General features: G+C 43.9%; 1 protein-coding gene across 2 annotated transcripts in view; it reads right to left on the reverse strand.

The window, feature by feature from the left end:
- The window catches only part of LOC139754687 (uncharacterized), a 622261-nt gene that overhangs the window by 76033 nt on the left and 526228 nt on the right, over positions 1-20000 (reverse strand). For both annotated transcript variants that reach the window (XM_071672247.1, XM_071672246.1), the window contains 2 exons: positions 14332-14484; positions 8656-8794 (listed from right to left, as the gene is read on the reverse strand). In XM_071672247.1, coding sequence (XP_071528348.1) covers positions 8656-8794; positions 14332-14484 — 292 coding nt within the window. The remainder of the gene's footprint in view (positions 1-8655; positions 8795-14331; positions 14485-20000) is intronic.

The raw sequence follows: 20000 nt of genomic DNA on the forward strand, positions 1-20000 counted from the left end.
CTATACTACTACTACTACTATACTACTACTACTACTACTATACTACTACTACTACTATACTACTACTACTACTATACTACTACTACTACTACTACTACTACTATACTACTACTACTACTACTATACTACTACTACTACTACTATACTACTACTACTACTACTAACTACTACTACTACTAACTACTACTACTACTATACTACTACTACTACTACTATACTACTACTACTACTACTATACTACTACTACTACTACTACTATACTACTACTACTACTATACTACTACTACTACTACTACTACTATACTACTACTACTACTACTACTACTATACTACTACTACTACTACTACTAACTACTACTACTACTATACTACTACTACTACTATACTACTACTACTACTAACTACTACTACTACTACTAACTACTACTACTACTATACTACTACTACTACTAACTACTACTACTACTACTACTACTATACTACTACTACTACTATACTACTACTACTACTATACTACTACTACTACTATACTACTACTACTACTATACTACTACTACTACTATACTACTACTACTACTACTATACTACTACTACTACTACTACTACTACTACTACTATACTACTACTACTACTACTACTACTACTACTACTAACTACTACTACTACTACTACTATACTACTACTACTACTACTACTACTACTACTACTACTACTACTAACTACTACTACTACTACTACTACTATACTACTACTACTACTAACTACTACTACTACTACTACTACTACTACTATACTACTACTACTACTACTAACTACTACTACTACTATACTACTACTACTACTACTACTACTATACTACTACTACTACTATACTACTACTACTACTACTATACTACTACTACTACTACTAACTACTACTACTACTATACTACTACTACTACTACTATACTACTACTACTACTACTACTACTACTATACTACTACTACTACTATACTACTACTACTACTACTACTACTATACTACTACTACTACTACTACTACTACTACTATACTACTACTACTACTATACTACTACTACTACTACTACTAACTACTACTACTACTACTTACTACTACTACTACTATACTACTACTACTACTATACTACTACTACTACTACTACTACTACTATACTACTACTACTACTATACTACTACTACTACTATACTACTACTACTACTACTATACTACTACTACTACTACTATACTACTACTACTACTACTATACTACTACTACTACTACTATACTACTACTACTACTACTAACTACTACTACTACTACTACTACTATACTACTACTACTACTACTACTATACTACTACTACTACTATACTACTACTACTACTACTATACTACTACTACTACTAACTACTACTACTACTACTACTACTACTACTACTACTACTACTACTACTACTACTACTGCTGCTACTACTACTACTACTACTACTAATAATAATAATAATGATAATGATAATATCAGTAAACGGTTTTATTGACTTAACTGCAGAATGTGACTCTGCTCTGCATCCCTAACGTTACACTGTTAGCCAACTGATTATCATCATGTCTCATCATTACCAGGTCATGTGTATCTTTTGTTCCTTCAGCCCAAGCGTGATTACTGACTCCTCTCCTCAGCACATCACTGACAGTTGGCGCAACCGCTATTAACTCTTCTCTTGTCATATTCTTAAACCGACACCCTTGCCACGGTCACTGTTATCTTGCTATTGTTCTCGTCGTTCATCTCCTGTATATTCCCCATACCACGTCTTCCTCGCTTCTCATTCATTTGCAATAAGCTCTTGTACAACTTGGCCCTCAATTTTCGCCACTTTATCCACATTACTATACGTACACTTACTCCTCCATCTTACCTTTTACTCGACACCACTTTCATTTGGCTTGGCACCACTTTCATTAACTCATCACCCTGCTCCCTCAGCCACACATTTACCTTGTCATTAAAGCAAATTGTGTGCAGCTTACATCCCCTCCTATTCACTTCTAATTGCTTCCGTTCACTTAATAACCCTTAACTATTACTGCCAGTCCCTCTGTACCATATAATCTTCACTAAATTCCAACAATTACTCTTTGAAAGTTTTGTGTTTAATTGGCATCACAAAGACTTGGCCAGTTTCGTAAATCTTCATCAGTTCGAGAACATGGAAACCCCCTCTCCCTTCTCCCACTACCTCGTCAGCCACCCTACGCTTTATGTATGGCAAAGTACAGAGATGCAAGACCTCTGTGGCTCTTACCTTGGTTGACGTGAACGATGCTCTAGACGTAGCCCCTTCAAAAGACAGTCATGTAAAACAAAATCTCATTCCAAGGCTTACAGACTCTCTCACTGAGTGTCGTCAGCCTGTCTGCTTCCGAGGGGCCACGGAGATGGAACCCTCACGCTTCCATCGTCCTCATTAATGATACCCTTGATGGGTAAACTGCTCAGCGGAAGTACTTCGAGGCGTCTAGCGTTGATAACAGCTGTGCGGACAACATAGCTCACCAAAATATTTGACAATCTCCAGAGCTGGACCATCACCGCCAACATCAACCATACCAAGACATAAACATACACATTATCCTTCCTTCCAGTCATGTGCCACGCCTTACTGTCACACTAGACCCCAGCCCCCTCTGAGGCTGTTCACTGCAGCAAATTTCGTGGTGTCACACTGCACAATAAGCTTACCTGGAAGAAATACGTTAGAACCATCATCCTCAATTATGGTCGACCCACAAACCTTCTGCGTCTGACGCTCAGTTACATACATAACTTTCATTCGTCTCATGTATACCTTCGTCATCACGGCCTGGACTCCGTCTACCACACAATATGGTCAACCACAAAACGTCTGGGCACGTAAACCCATTCTTGGTCTTCTCACAAACCGATCAAGAAGTTGCTAATGACATTGGTCTCCCTCGGGTCTTGCGAACCATCACATGGACCTTATCTGGCGGTTCGGAGAGAAGCCACCTCACCCATTGCTCTCAGTGTTAACTACTGCCGCCATAGTTTCCACGTCCCAGAAACATTAACTCCGGCAATATATCGTGCGCCATCTGAGCTCTTGCACGAACAGCACCAAATCCCAGCCATTACGAACATCAACAATAATTAGAAGACTGCCACCCAACATCAGTGTAACGTCATGTCTGCTTAACCTCCCTTTCCTCTACAATGGTCCCGGGGTCTTTACGGGTAGTATTTTCTCCGTGCATTTTCAGCCGTTAGTTACAATACACAATCAAGATTCTCCTCTGTACATCAGTGGGGAGGGGAGGGTGGTAATACCTGACACCTCCCGCCTTCCACAGGTCAGCCCTTGACAGCTGAACAGGGCTATTCACTATAGCGGGGAGAGAGAGAGAGAGAGAGAGAGAGAGAGAGAGAGAGAGAGAGAGAGAGAGAGAGAGAGAGAGAGAGAGAGAGAGAGAGAGAGAGAGAGAGAGAGAGAGAGAGTGTGCGTAGTACTTCTGTATTACAGGTAGAGTTTTACACTCGTTTTACTCATCTCTTAACCATGAAATGAATACACACACACACACACACACACACACACACACACACACACACACACACACACACACACACACACACACACACAAAACCCATTCGAAGCTAGCTACCCGCTTATCGATCAGCCCCCAAGAGGAGGATGTACAGCTGGGTTGGTTGTGGGCCAACTGTCGCGCTTAGGGCTCGAACTGAAGTGGTCATTGCCTGAGTCATCGTCGGCCATGCTAACCAGTACAGCAGAGAAGCCCTTGTGTTGACGGTGTGAGAAGCATTACGTATTCTGTGAAGGCTGTACAATTTGGAACTGTTTAAGAGGTGAAGGATTATTATGGATCTTTTAATGCGAAAGGATTAAGAAATCTTTTTAGAGCAGAGAATGAAAGACTCTCTTAGGTCAAGAGGATTAGAGGTCCTTTAATATATGGAGATGAAAAATTCTTCCAGAGAAAGAGGAAGAGCATGATGGATCCTCCAGTACTGAAGATTAAGAGATTCCCTGGAAACAGGTAAATCAAAGATTCTTCCGCAGCAAGAGGATGTTCATCTCCCGAAGTTCGAGGAGGACAATTACGTAAAGTCAGGAGTTGAAGAGGTCCTTCGAAATCAGAGGAAGGGAAGTTCTCCGTAGGCGGGGTGGTAATAGCTTTGGGGGAGACTGGAGCGTGGGCAAGTCTTTCGGGATAAAGTCAACGGCAGAGGAAAACCTCGAGACCAAATGATCGAGCTCTGTCTTTGATTACGTTTGACACAAATATCCATCCATCACTTCCTCCCATTCTCATGTAAATCAACCTCCTGAGCACGACGCTTCGAACCCTGGGGATGGTGGTACGACCTTTGAACTTAACCACCACTTACACTCATAGTATGGCTCACTTCAACTTGTGGCTACCGCAAAGCCCACTTGCTGGTTCCTGGGGCACTCCACTTTCTCCAGATCCTCAGAACTGACGTTCAGTCCGTCTCACTCCGCCTGTTGTGCCTCATCAACTTTATTTCTTCTACGTTTACCTTCAAATTTCAACTTTTGAACGCTCTCCCAGACTCTTTGGTTTATACGGAGTCCGCCACCAAAGCAGCGTCATCTGCGAAAATCTACTGATCTAAACTGATCTACAGTACCTTCTGTGCTCTACTACATCCAAAAAACTGTAAATCTGTTCCCTTGCACTTACCTCCTGCATCACCTCATCCATTAACAGGTTAAACAGTCATGGTGACGACACCTATTCCTAATTCAGAAACTCCTTCACTAGGAACCACTCACTCTTCTCTCTTCTTGTTCACACACATGCCTTAACCTCTCGGCAACAGTCCTCTCTGCACTTAATAACTATCCATAAATGTTATGGAAAAGTCGATTTCTTTCTCAGCTTATGTCTCTCACACATTCCTCAGAACAAATATCAGGTCCATATACACTCTCACTCGCCTGAAACTAAGCTGCTCCACCTAGTTAGTTGATTGGTGCATGAAACACCTTCTCAATCACCATTTTCGTATTCAGTTTCCCACGTACACTCATCAGGTTCATGCCCCTATAATTCGAACATTTACTTCTTGTCCCAACTGCTGTTATGCAAGGGCATGATCCATGCACTCCGCCAGGTCTCAACTTGGGCCATACATAAGTCACGCAGCCTAACCAACCAATTAACAAAACAATCATACTTTTTCTTAGGAAACCTAACTCCCATTCGCGGTATTCTACAGCATTTTATATTGTACGAGGCTTTCACTGCCTGCTCTCTTTTCAGCAACCCACTCGCCTTGAACCTCTACTGTGCGTACCATCTCGTTTTAAGTACTCCACAAATACCTTCCTTCTATGTAACATATTCAGGAGTCCTTTAAAATGCTAGCTACATCTTTACACATCTTTCTCTGTTACTCCATCCCCTCCGCTGGTTTCACTGGCAACTCCAGTTGTCTTGTTCTCCTCACACTATTCATCTTCCTCCAAAAGTTTCTAATTCTCTGAGGTCCGTCGAAACTCTCCCCATTTCTTATTTGGTCTCTTTTTCAACTCTCATACTTTTCCTTTAAATTGTCAATGCTTTATTATGTATTCCTCCCATTCGCTTGCAGTATTTATTGCGGATACCACCGTATACTTCCCTTTTCTGTTTCAGTAGCCGTTTAACTTCCTTATTCTATCTCTCATGACCATCCCTCACATGCCTAAATGTCACCCTGCACATACCAAACACCTAACCCTCATACTTAAGCACTGCTTCCCTAAATGCCATCCAGTTCCCTAGCGACACTGACGCTCATCCTATACCACTCATTCTCTCCTGGTATCTGTGCTCTTAGGCAACATTTCTAACCTCGGTAACTCTTGCTACTCTTTTCACACGTATGATATTTTAAGTCTGCCGAGAGCTACCACACTCACCTCCACCAAGATATGTTAAAAACATTCTACTGTCAATCCTCTGAGCACGTTCACAATGAACAGCCTCTTCTTTGCACACATGCCAATTAGCACATGATCCATCAATTCTCGTTAGGCCTTTGACTGCTCTTTTCAATTAATCAGTTGTTACAGGGAAAGTTCTGCAGCACTGGAAGTTTGTCAATTCAATACTGAACAAGGGTAATCATTCCATGTCTAAAATGTATCGTCCAATTAGCTAGACATGTATAACTGACAAACATATGGAAATCGTAATACTGTAAATCATTTACACGATCACCATTCTCCTAACGAATCCCAGTAAGGTTTTCGATACAATCGTTCATGTCTGAAAAATTTGGCGCTTCTTGGTTATCTAAATGTTTTTAGAAAGAATTCGATAAAGTTTCATACAAAAGATTAGATATTAAAGATGGTGTTCTACTTCGATGGGGAATAGATCATTCCTTCACTGTAAACAAAGATTAGTGACTAATAATCAAACCTTAGAATGATTATACATAACAAGTGGTGTGGCACAAGGATTAGTCAAACGACCAATTTTCTTGCTGATGAGCGCCAATTCTTTCACATCAGCAACAAAAATGAAAGTCAAGGTCGAGTTATGAACTCTGTTGAACTATATGATATAAATAAGGGAAAAAGACTCAGCTATATGTACTACTCTCTGGCTTCGATGAAACTAAGATGTGGAGGAGGCAAACCAATATTCAGGCTTCTTGGATATGGTGTTCGAATTCAAGCACAAGTAACTAACCCTCGCACTTGACAATTCACCCGAGCGTCCCCACCATAATAAACACTGGGTAAACTTGTGGTCATCCTACATGAAAAAAAAAGTCATACAGAACAGCGACAGGAGTGGCGCGAGCTATCTAGATGATTTTCCTATCTAAGAAACAAATAGTATATTTCTCGGTGCACATCTATCTACACACACACACACACACACATACACACACACACACACACACATATATATATATTCATCTTGGACAATCGATGTTTACCAAATGGCGTCCTAACTACGTCTCTTCGTTGTATATCAACTGACTGTTATATTTCCCTCTTGTGTCTCCCCTGATGAAGTGAGTATTACACGAAAGTGCACTTGGGAACTTATCATGTTTCATTTTCCCTGTGGACTAATAGGAATATCTTGATCACGCGCAAAATTGTGATCCTTTACAATATATATATATATATATATATATATATATATATATATATATATATATATATATATATATATATATATATATATATATATATATATATATATATATATATATATATATATATATATATATATATATATATATACATATTGCAAGAGGTCACAGTGGTGCACGTGATGTAGTATATGCATAAAACTACGGGAAAATGAAACACGATAAGTTCTCAAGTGCACTTTCGTGTAATGATCACATCGTCAGGGAAGATACAAGGATGATATAGAAGACGTAGAACAGCCAGTTGATATAAAAGGAACCGACGTAGCTAAGACGCCATTGGTAAACAAGCGTTGGTGTTTCTTGGGTCTGCCATCATGTCTGTCATAAATTATTTATCATGTGGACAAGAAAGGGAACTGTTTACAAATTTTACTACGGCTTAGCTACAATTCTTTGTGTATTCAACGATAGATTTACTGATATTTCTCATGGTAAAGGAGTTATAATCAATAACTGAATTGGCGTTACCCCAGTCAATACCATGGTCATAATTCTTAACATGATTAAACAATGAATTTGATTTGTGTCTTGTTCTTATATTATATTCATGTAGCTTAAGTCTAAGGGAAAGATCCTTACCAGTCTGCCCAACATAAAACGTATTACAGCTTTTACAAGGTATTCTGTAAACACAGCCCGCAAAATTCTCTGCTGAGTTTTTGATTAAGATATTCCTTATAGTACTGTTATTGCTGAAGGCTACATTTAGATTAAAAAATCTAAGCAACATGGGAAGTAATGTAAAATTATCACAAAAAGGGAGAACTAAAAGATGCTTGGTATCAAGGGGAGGTTTGAGTTCAACTCTATAAAATGATGTCTTTGCCAGCTTAAGGGATTTATCAATGAATGATCTAGGATACTTTAACTTGGATCCAATAGAATATATCTTCTCAAACTCATCATCAATAAATTCCAGACTGCATATACGTAATGCCCGAAGGAACATTGACTGGAATGATGATAATCTAACTGTGTCATGTTGAGCTGAGTAATAATGAATATATGAACAAACATTGGTGGGTTTTCTCTATATTGTAAACTTAAACATGTTCTATCCTTATGGATCATGCAAACTAAAAATGGTAATATTATTTTTTCCACTTCCACAGTTAAGTTGATAGAAGGTACGAAATTGTTAAGTAAAGGGAGAAATTTCCGTAAATTTTCGTTTGTTGGCCACACTCAAAGAACGTCTTCAACATACGTAAACCAAATTGCCTTAGAGGGTAAGATATCCCTTAATAGATTGTTTCAAAGAATGTTATGCAAAGATGACTTATCACTGGAGAAAGAGGGTCCCCATCGCCATATTAGATTTCTGAGCATAACATTCTCCATTAAACTGAAATACATAGTCTTCTACACACTATTCCATCAGTTCAATAAACACACAATTTGACATCGAGCAGCTGAGTGTACTCACGGGCTTGAGGTCACAGTGGATGATGTTCTCCCTGTAGAGCAGCTTCAGACACTGGACGAGGGAGAAGGCAAAGCGCTTGATAAGACTGATGCTGAACCCTTGGTAGTTGTTCTTCTTGATCAACTCGTACAGGTTCAATCTGGAAGTGTTCACAGAGGAGTTAGTGGGCGGGATCAAAACTGGCTACAGTTAACTCAACACAACTCAACGTAGGTTGTATGTAAATATGAGAGGTTCTGAGAACGGTCGAAATGGTGGATTGATTTTGATGGTCAACTTACACGATCTTTGACTTGAAGGAGATTCAGAGGGTAGTCAGGGGATGGTGGATCAGTTCGTCTGTCATGGTATACAATATCAATCCTCCGCTCAGGGTAAGTCACGGTAAAAAAAAATCCATAGTACAAATGGGTCTCTAATGGTGCCATTGTTTAATCAGTCAGCATGTAAAACACTCAAAACTTGAAGCTAGACTTACACTTTTGAGTGAAAATCTAACTTGAACTGGGTCACTTATACGACTTTATGGTAAGCAGTCACTAATAAAAGCATCAGGATCAGTAACCGACCTACTAACAACTAACAATGGATCAAACTCCACAACGTAGACAAGTTTCCGTAGACCATCCATCATGTTCAGATCCCACACTATTGATCTTGGTGATCGAGATTATACGAGCCACACTCCTCTACCTCTCCACCCGTGTCCCACACCCCTCCACTCCCAGACACCCGTGTTCTCCCCGCCCCCGGACACACGTCCTCCCCGACCTTGGACACTCGTGTTCTCCCCAACTCCAGACACCTGTTTTTCCCTTCCCCTGCGCACCCGTCATGGGCACCCGTATCCTCCCCGCCACTGGACACCCGTGTCCTCCCCACCACTAGACGCCCGTATCCTCCCCGCCACTGGACACCTGCGTCCTTACAGCCACTGGATACCCGTGTCCTTCCCGCCACTCTACACCCGTGTCCTTCCCGCCACTGGACACCCGTGTCCTTCCCGCCACTGGACACCCGTGTCCTTCCCGCCACTGGACGCCCGTGTCCTCCCCGCCACTGGACACCCGTATCCTCCCCGCCACTGGACACCCGTGTCCTTCCCGCCACTGGACACCCGTGTCCTTCCCGCCACTGGACACCCGTGTCCTTCCCGCCACTGGACACCAGTGTCCTTCCCGCCACTGGACACCAGTGTCCTCCCCGCCGGTGGACGCCCGTATCCTTCCCGCCGCTGGACACCCGTGTCCTTCCCGCCGCTGGACACCCGTGTCCTTCCCGCCACTGGAAGCCCGTGTCCTCCCCGCCACTGGACGCCCGTGTCCCCGCCACTGGACACCCGTATCCTCCCCGCCACTGGACACTCGTGTCCTTCCCGCCACTGGACACCCGTGTCCTTCCCACCACTGGACACCAGTGTCCTTCCCGCCACTGGACACCAGTGTCCTCCCCGCCGGTGGACGCCCGTATCCTTCCCGCTGCTGGATACGCGTGCTTTACTCGACCTTAGACACCCGCTCCTCCTCGCCTCTGGACACTCATTTCTTTCTCGACTCTAGACACTCGTGTCCTCTCCGGCCCTGGAAACCCGTGTCCTCTCCAAGACACCCGTTTCCTCCCCGACCCTGGACAGTCCCAGGTAACAGAGCAGGTGATGACGTAAGCGAGAGCTGTGCGTCAGCCGTTTGTGCCAGGCCACACAACAGTTCTCCTGGGGTGACGCTACTGACGCTGCTGCTGACGACGACGACGAGGTGAGGCATGCGCAGAGGTGGGGAGATGAGGAGGCTAGGTGAAGTGGGGCGGCTCTAGGAGAGACTTGGGGCGAAGGAGATGAAAAAAATGAGGACCCAGGGGGAGAATTGAGGAAAAGGGATAAGTTGTGGCCTTAGAGGAGGCCTGAGACGAGAGAGATGAAGTGGAGATGCCCCAAGGGGTGAGTTGAGTGGGGCAACGGGCGAAGTGGGATGTTATTAGGGAGAGAAGCCAATACATGGGAGTCAGCATGGGAGTGGACGGCGTTGGGTAGTGGTGTGGGCGTGAGGGAGGTATTCTGCACACTGTCACATCTGACTTTAAGCTCTACAGGTTGTACGGCTGGCTTCATAGATCCTCCAGCTGGTACTCACTTCAGGTCACCACGTCTACCCCATAAGCTCTCTAAGTCCTGGTTACCAAGTCTCTGGTACTTAGACTGTGACGAAGAGTAACTCTCAGTATATAAGTTATAAAGGCTACTTACTTCATAGTCATAGACTCTAGAAGTCCCCTGGTACTCACTTCAAAAAGCTGTAAGGTCCCTATTGATCAGACTTCAAAGGATCTACCACTCACCCTCCAGGTTCGTGAGCCCAGGACCTCGGAGGTTCTGCCAGACTCTCGTACAAACTTCCTGGTGTTCAACATGTCCAGGCACTGTCATCCATGCTCTATAGACGTCAGTGCCGTCTTTACTCCTCTTAAATGGTCTGTGTTCGTTTATTAAGGTGTGTGTGTGTGTATGGTGGGTGTGTGTGCGTGGTGTGTGTTTGTGTGTGTGTGTGTGTTAATAATATGACGAACACACTAATATGACGAACACACTAGTCCTTGATAACAGTGATGAAGGGGTAATCGCTCTCCGTAGGAGTTTAAATGATATAATTTACTGAAAATCACAACGCACAACACGTTACAAGGAGGATATCCGCCTCATCAGGTGTAAACAATTTACAAAGTTTCAGATCCCAACACCAGCATAGAGGCTTGTACATCCTGTTACCACCCTGCCAGGGTAGACGCTGTCCTAGTTGTTGAAAGAAAAATGGGAAGTGGGTGTCTTGTGGTTAAGGGGGGGGGGGGTTGTGTGGGGGGGAGGTTGGCCTGGATAGCGAGATGTGTGTTGAACTAGCCTTCTTATGGTATCTTATCCTGATAATTCTTTCATAATGATTTGGCTGATACTTGGGAGTGCTTTTAAGTTACTTGGGGATATAGGTTAAAGTGATTGATATTAACAATCAAAACAGATTCATTGACGATACGGGTAGCATGATCCGATGAGTGGTGTAATGTTCCTGGCTTCTTAGGTCTACAGGGAAGTTGTTTTCTTTCCATTGCTTAGCAACAGCATTGTTGCTGTCGTCACCTCTACGTACTGACTGACGGTGTCAGTGGCATCTCTCAGTTTTGCCTGTCTGGCTTATAATATAGGAACATCTTTACATCCCTTACATTTAACTATGTAAGCACTCCCAATCTTCTGATAATTTGACCTACTCTTAATTAAGTTCTTATTGACGGCGTTATCATTTTGGAAGGCAATATTAAAAGCGTCTTATTAAGTACCTGTCTCACATTGGTTAAGTTAGAAGAAAAGTGCAACACTAAGCATTTACATCTATCATCCTTTTCTACATTGTTGTTACTGGATGTATAAAACGTCTTCCTGGTTTTCCAGTAAGCTTTGTTCACAAACATATATGCCTGAAAGTACATCTTGCGTGGTTACAATCATCTTCGAGACTTGCGGGATCAAGTATCCGTAATACTTTTAAATCAGGGACATGCCTACAGACATTGTCGTAGGACGATCACGTAAATAGAAATAATGAACGTAGCTCTCAGCACTGGTAGGCTTCCTGTAGAACTTAAAAGATAAGTGAACAGATTTCCTAATGATCATCACATCATGAACAGTAATTTGACTTATAATTCCTATTCATCATTTATATATCTTCCTTTCATACTTGATCGCCATTGCCCGCCTGAGCGAGGTATCACCACGAACTGAGGAAGAAAGGCCACATCTGTTCACACCTCCTCTCGTTATGGACCACACAGTATCATGGTGTATGTCTTTCGTATGTACTCCCCCATGTTTACCTGGCGGAACCACAAGTCATGAAGCGTAGTAATACTTTGTGTGTGTTGGGGTGAGGAGAATACAGGGCATATTACACTTTGAAGGCTTAAGTCATGAACAAAGTCCACGCGTTAATGAACCATAAGTTTAGGCTAAACAGATAAAGAAGTGAGAGTAGAAGAATGATAATAACCTAAGACTTACTGAAGGAGTGTGGAAAGTGGTTTAGAAAGAGAGGCAGGCAAGGCATGAGATGGGAAAGACTTCCAAAACTCAGTGGCGTAGGGAAAGAAACAGGTATCACAGTGAGTTCCTAACAGTCACATACATTCATGTGACACAGTGGCTTGCTAAGTACTTCGCTAACCGGTAACGAAGGCACAAGATAGTCAGGTCTCTGGTGCAAAAAGCGATATAATATCTACAGAAGAGAGCGGGAGAACCAACTGACTGGACAGCTTTACACTGGACTCCGTCATGTAAGTGTGTGGAGGCAGAATACAGGTGAGAGGAATATCTTTATATCTGGAGCAAATGTCCAGAAAAGAAAGTATCTTCGGCACCTACTTTCTCAGAAGCAGAATTAGTCACTTGCATAATGTGCAGCTTCTTTGTTAGATAAGAAATTACGACGATGCCTGGTACGTTCAAAGTGCAGGGCTATCAAAGGAGATGGGGTTGTTATCTTTTTTCTTTCAGATAGAAAGTGGAGGAAAATGGGTTTTCGAAGCATTAGAACTAACTAAGTTATGTCTCCTCCACTGGAGTTAAGTATATAGAGTCGGTTGTGACGAGGTGAGGCACAGGTCGAGCCCAAGCAGTGTAGATATGAGCAGATCTTCGAAAAGATGAGGACGAGTGAGCGTCTGAGTGCGTCTGGTTATTGTTGACCAAAGGATGCCATTAGGATGAGGGATAACTAAGACACTTTTGACCAAAAATACGAAAGGAGAGGTTGTGACACTTGCTTTACATGATGGAACGCTTCACCTCACGAAAAAACGTATTTGTAGCAATTCGGGCTGAGAGGAAAGCTTAATGTGAGTCGGAGGAAGGAGAGTTTTTCCTGGTGTAATATGCCAGGTGAACCTTTGCCCAAACAGTCTTTGAACACGAATGGTTGAAGCATGGATTATCTTCTTTTTTTTTTTCTAAAGGGATATATGTCTCCAGGACCTCATCAATATATCATCTTCAATATACCTGACGAACTTCAAAGACCATGCCATACCTATTCCACAATTCTTAGTTCTCATCCCAAAGGTATATAAACTCTACTAAATTACTAAAATATAAACTCTAAAATACTAAATCTTTACACTAACCAGAGCTTGATAATTTATGGGGGTCTACAAGTATTAGTGCTCTTTCATTTAAGATGAACAGGTTTAGAAATATATCCAGAATCTTACAATAGCTCTAGAGGTCTTAAACATCATCCCCAAGGACTTACTTAACTTCAACATCTCTACAAATCCAGGTCCTCGAGCTATCTGTTCTGTAAGATCTAAAGGCACTTATTTTCTCCTTTCAAAAGCCCTATTGACTATGTTCAACTCCTCTCCCCATACGCTCTACATGACCAAATACTATTCCACAGATTCTTAACTCATAAGCTCTGCAAACGCTAGTAATCCTAGCCACTCATCCATTAAGCTCTACAGGCCTTAGCACTGACTCCATAATTTGTTCAAACTCGCCATCATTCACCTCTGCAGCCTCTGACGCCTGGCCTAAAGATTTCTCTCCCATTAAGTATAGTTTACATGCCACGGGACTCACCTTAGAAGCTACCCCACAAGCTGGGGTCTACCCTAAAATCTGGGACTTACCCCATAAGCTCAAAGGTGATGCAGAGATGGTTCCTGAAGTAGAAATAGTCGAGCATGTGAATGACGTTGTGGTGCTGGTCGGGGTCCCTTCGCCTGAGGTGGTCCAGAATCTTCACCTCCACCAGCGCCTGGTGGTGGAACCTCTTCTTGTTCCTGTGGAAGGAGGAAGAGGAGTTAGTGGTGGTGGAGTGGTGGTGCAGTGGTGCAAGGCAGAGGAAGAGTTGGGTGAGGAGGGTTGTAAAAGTGGTCGGGCTATGGAACCTCTTCTTTAAGAGTACTTGTGAATGACAAAGGTGAGGTCAGTTTTAGTTACTGGTGCTGGGGAGTGGTGGAGGGATGTTGGAGTGCTGGAGGGGCAGGGAAGGGGTGGAGTGCTGGAGTAGTAAGGGAGTATTGGAGGGGTAATGGGAGTAAAGTGGAGGGGTAGTAGTGATGGAGGAGGGAACTTACATTTTTTGTTTTGGACATGCTTGTAATGTAGTAGTGTGAGAGGCCTGTCTTACTGATGGTGCTAAAGTGGTGAAGAGGCCATGGTGGAGTGGTGGAAAGACGATGGGGGAGTTATGTGGCCAAGAAACTATGTTGCTCCTTTGTTCTGCCAGACTGTTGGAGGCTGTGATCCGCAGGCCTACGTAACCACTCAATCCTTCAGTGGAAGCAGGCAATGTGTTGAACACGCTTGGGTCCTGTGTGTTGTGTCTGCCCTTACTGTACTTACCAGCAATATTTTCCAGTGTCTCCAGTGTCTGTCGCACCAACATGCTGTGTGCTCCCAAGAGTGGTGGTGGTGTGGCGGTGGTGGTAGTGGTGGTAATGTTGGTGGTGGTGTGGCGGTGGTGGTGGTGGTGGTAATGTTGGTGGTGGTGGTGGGACTGGAGTGATGACATGTTATGGAAGAAATGAGGTGATGGTATGATGGAGGGGGAACGAGGGTGATCATACGTTGTTGGAGGGTCTGTGAGGACTGAATGTTGGTAAAGGAATTAGGATGATGGTATGTTCATGGAAGGACTGTAGCGATGATATGTTGGTGGAGGGAGTGATGATATGCTGGCAGAGAGGCTAGGGTAGTTAGTGGAAGAACTTGGGGTGATGGTGTGTTGTTGGCAGAGGAACTGAGGTAATGGTGGCGGTATACTGGTTAAGGGACTGAAGTGATGGGATGCTGGTGGAAGGAATGGGTTGATGGCATGTTGGACCAGGGACTGAGGGTGATGATACGTTCGTAGAGAAACTGGGGTAATGACTTGTTGTTAGAGGGACTAGTGGTGATGGAACGTGGCTGGAGGGACTGAAGTAATGATCTTGTCAGCGGAGGGACGAAGGTGATGGTGAGAAAAGGTGGGGATATGGGAGACGTAAGGACAAGCGTGTGCTACACTACCGTATGTAACAGAATACCTGTGTCTAGGATGTATGATAGATAAGTACAGGAATAAATTGTAAATCAGAACCCTTGTACAAAGACACAGGAATAAGCAACAGTGGGAGAATTTCAAAGCCACATATCAACATGCTATGAGGACCACTAAAATTATAGATAATTTGACCGTCAGTTTCATAATGCAGGCTCACTGATGAATGACACCCTCGAGGTGGCTGGGAACATTTAGATGGATGTCAGCTACATATATCACGATATCCTCGCCAAAATGCTGGTCTGGTCACCACCTTGACGTTGTGGGAGAGGACCATGTGTCCGGTCTCCACCCTGGGGTTGTGGGAGAGGACCATGTGTCTGGTCTCCACCCTGAAGTTGTGGGAGAGGACCATGTCCCCGGTCTCCACCCTGGCGTTGTGGGAGAGGACCATGTGTCTGGTTTCCACCCTGACGTTGTGGGAGAGGACCATGTGTTTGGTCTCCACCCTGACGTTGTGGGAGAGGACCATGTCTCCGGTCTCCACCCTGGCCTTGTGGGAGAGGACCATGTGTCCGGTCACTAACATGACACATGACACACGAGAAGCCTCTCAGGTGACACATTACCGTCAAAGAGACCTATGGTTTTAGTCACTGTGTCCAAGCGAAACCCGGTTGTCATGTCATGTCTTCATAATCCAATTTCTGTCCATCTCTCTCTCTCTCTCTCTCTCTCTCTCTCTCTCTCTCTCTCTCTCTCTCTCTCTCTCTCTCTCTCTCTCTCTCTCTCTCTCTCTCTCTCTTAAACCCTTCGTAACATTCCTGTCTCTTTTGATATGCCTGTAATTCCAGGATATATCACACCGGACAAACTTATTATGACCGTAACATGTAACCTATCTTGAAAACCTCACAATACATAAATCGTTAAATCTACCTTGAGGAAAACGGGAGTCCTGTTTAAATGTCGGGAATTCTTTTCTTTAAAACAGTTGCTCCGTTTATAGAAAGGATTGATCCGTCCTTGTATGGATTACTGACTGCCCTCACAGTCAGTTCTACCTCTACAAACATACTAGATACAGCTGAGTCTACAACAGTCCTGACTTATCAACTCTCCCAGCCTAGCATAATAATTGACCCACTTGACCTATGACACAATATTGGTTTACTTTCCCTCTTCTATAATGCTATTTATTATTTTCTCCAGAGAGGTGTGCCTCCTCCCGTTACCTTGACCACATATTACCCAGCAAGCTACTGCATCACATAATTGCTGTGTGGCGGCTAGCAACTCAAGAATAGGCTGTCTATATACCTGCTTTTTTCCCCTACACCTCACACTTCTGAAACTCTCTACCCCCTTGTATGTTTCCTAACCACTATGACCTGACTCCCAGTTCTAAAGGTGGGTTTTCCGTTTAGTAAGAAACATAAGATACTTTTCTTCTTTTCTTAATTCTCTGTCTTATGAAGCCTCTTCACGTTTCCGTGACTGGAGCCTCCAACACACACACACACACACATACACACAAAAACCCTTGTCAGCCGTGCACACGGTACGTGGTTGGCGGTGATACATAGACGTGGTTGTTGGAAGAGTAGGAGGGGCACACGATACGTGACTAGTGGTGATGTAAATAGACGTGGTTGTTGGAAGTGTAAGAAAGGCACACGATACATGTTTGATGGTGATACATAGACGTGGTTGTTAGGGGAGTAAGAAGGGCACACGACGCGCGGCTGGTGGTGATACATAGCCGTGGTGGGTGGTGATACATAGCCGTGGTTGTTGAGAGAGTGGAAGAGACATTTAAGATAGGGCGACGAACGCTTGGGGCGGGTCCAAGGGAGAAAAGTAGGCCACAGGAAAAGTGGGGCAGGGTAGGGTGGGAGGGCGGGGGGAGGGGGGGGAGGGTGAGGAGAGAGGCAGAGGGAGAGGGAAAAGGACTTGTGGCAAGGAGAGGGAGAGGTGAGGACGTCAAGATGGGGGTCACATCAGAGGTACGGAAGGTATGGTATCAACCTCGTGGGAAGAACTGAATATGAAGGTCTCCTTTCTAAGGACTGAACTTGAGAGGGTTGAGCTTGCCGTTCCAGGAAGACTGAACCTGAAGCTGTGAAAGCTTTGATGTGGGAGCTGTCTCTAGGTGTGTGTGTGTGTGTGTGTGTGTGTGTGTGTGGGAAGGTTGAGCATAGGGATCTGGAGGGGTTGACCTTGGAGGTGCTGCTGGGGAGATCAGCTGGCGGCGTGATGGGGACGGGAGGAGTAAGCCATCACAAAAGGCTCAGCAAGAGACAAGTTCCAGGTAAGAGGGTTTTATCGACTGCTACCCAGAGAGAGAGAGAGAGAGAGAGAGAGAGAGAGAGAGAGAGAGAGAGAGAGAGAGAGAGAGAGAGAGAGAGAGAGAGAGAGAGAGAGAGAGAGAGAGAGAGAGAGAGAGACTCAAGGTCGAAGCGAGGTGGTCTGGCCTTAACGCTATAAACAAAGGCCTCCTTGTTAGCAGTAGAAGAAAAGCATAGGAAAGCAAGGGTTCTCTCCCCACCCTCCACTCCCTCTGGCACACGCCGGCAGGAAAACAGGCAGAAAAAAATACCTTGCAGGATTAATAAGCCTGAAGGGTATTTTCATAGGAAAGTCGTAAAGTAGAATGAACATGAATATGTCATGTATCCCATCACCAACGACATGCATCCCTTCAGTTTTTGTCATAAAGGCAATACTAAGGATAACTTGAGCTCCAGCCTCTCGACTGACCATGTCTATATCCTTCCTGATGTTGAAGAATGATACAGTAATTCTCAGTGACTCTCCCAAAGCAGGTGACCAAGGTTAATCATTATCAATATGATACCACTGCGTTATGATGACTGATTATCCGAATCATTCAGTACTGGAGAGTGACAAGTGATGATCAAGGCTAATTTTGGAGATACTAAGGGTGTTGCTCCGAACAACATGTTTTCGGAGTTTATTCCAATAAATGAATAGTGTCGAAGGTAAGAAAATATTTCGTACAGTCCACGTTAACTGGGTGACCTCTGAGTTTTACTCCATTTTCTCTTGTCGACAATGCTGGCGCTACTGTGAAGAAATGTTTAATATCGACACTGATGAATCCTTTAGAGAGAGAGAGAGAGAGAGAGAGAGAGAGAGAGAGAGAGAGAGAGAGAGAGAGAGAGAGAGAGAGAGAGAGAGAGAGAGAGAGAGAGAGAGAGAGAGAGAGAGAGAGAGAGAGAGAGAGAGAAGTATGTGAGCTCAGTGTTGCTAAGACCTGGGAGGCTTAGATGCCCTACATTTGAGTGCTGGCCTGGGATAACATGGGACTAGCTAGAGTGCCCCTCAACACGAGTACAGCTCTGGGGAGACAAGACATCATGTTATGGGATTACTAACCTTGGACGACATGGAACTAAGGCATATTATATGAACAGGTTTGCTCCACAGAAGGGTACTACTGTGTGCTGGTGAGGCAGGATAGTGCACCCCATAAAACCTTATAAAACCAGCCAACCTATATAGAGCCCAGATATCCTGGTGAGGTCGCGCGTGCTCCTGGGGCACATGGGCTACGGAGAGCTTCGGACTTAGGCGACTTTATACGTGCGTAATATTCTGTTGGAAGACGAGTTGGGGATGCCCTACAGGTGAGGACTACCTGGAAGGTGAGTTGGGTCGCCCTTGGGACTCGAGCCAAGGCGCACTTCACAGAGAAACAGTGGGAGGAAATTCTATGGGGGTATTCTCAGGGGCTTCCTGCTCATCAGGTAAGAGCAGGAATAGTGTGGCGGGGCGGAGGAAAGCCATGGTGCGTGGACGGTGGGGTGTGAAGGTGGACAAAGAAGAGGAGGAGGAGTGGGGGGGACAGTACATGGAAGAGACGGAGACGGTAAGAGGAACAGATGGGATGATGAGAATAGTATGAGAGAAGGAACAAACAGGAGAGCAGGAATAAGGGTAGAATGAGTAATGAGAGCAACAATGAAGAATGGAAGAGATATAATGGATAAGAAAGAGAGACAAAGGAGAAAACAAGTAAAGAAGATGAGAGAAGAAAAATATGGAACCACAAGAAGAGCCAGTGGGGAAGAAGAATAGAGGTTAAGGAAGAATTCAAGAAGTAGATATTGGACGGGACACTGAGGTAGAGGGAAAACTCTGAAAACATAATAATAAGAGAGAAGGAGAAGAGAAGCGGCAGAAAGGATATAAGAAACAAAGAAATACAATAAAAAAAACAAAGTTCGACTTACTGGCCAGCTAGGTAAAGTGCTTTAATGTAACCAGTACTTCAGTACATCATATACA

Source organism: Panulirus ornatus, chromosome 17 (assembly GCF_036320965.1).
Source record: "Panulirus ornatus isolate Po-2019 chromosome 17, ASM3632096v1, whole genome shotgun sequence".
In the NCBI taxonomy this organism is placed as follows: domain Eukaryota; kingdom Metazoa; phylum Arthropoda; class Malacostraca; order Decapoda; family Palinuridae; genus Panulirus; species Panulirus ornatus.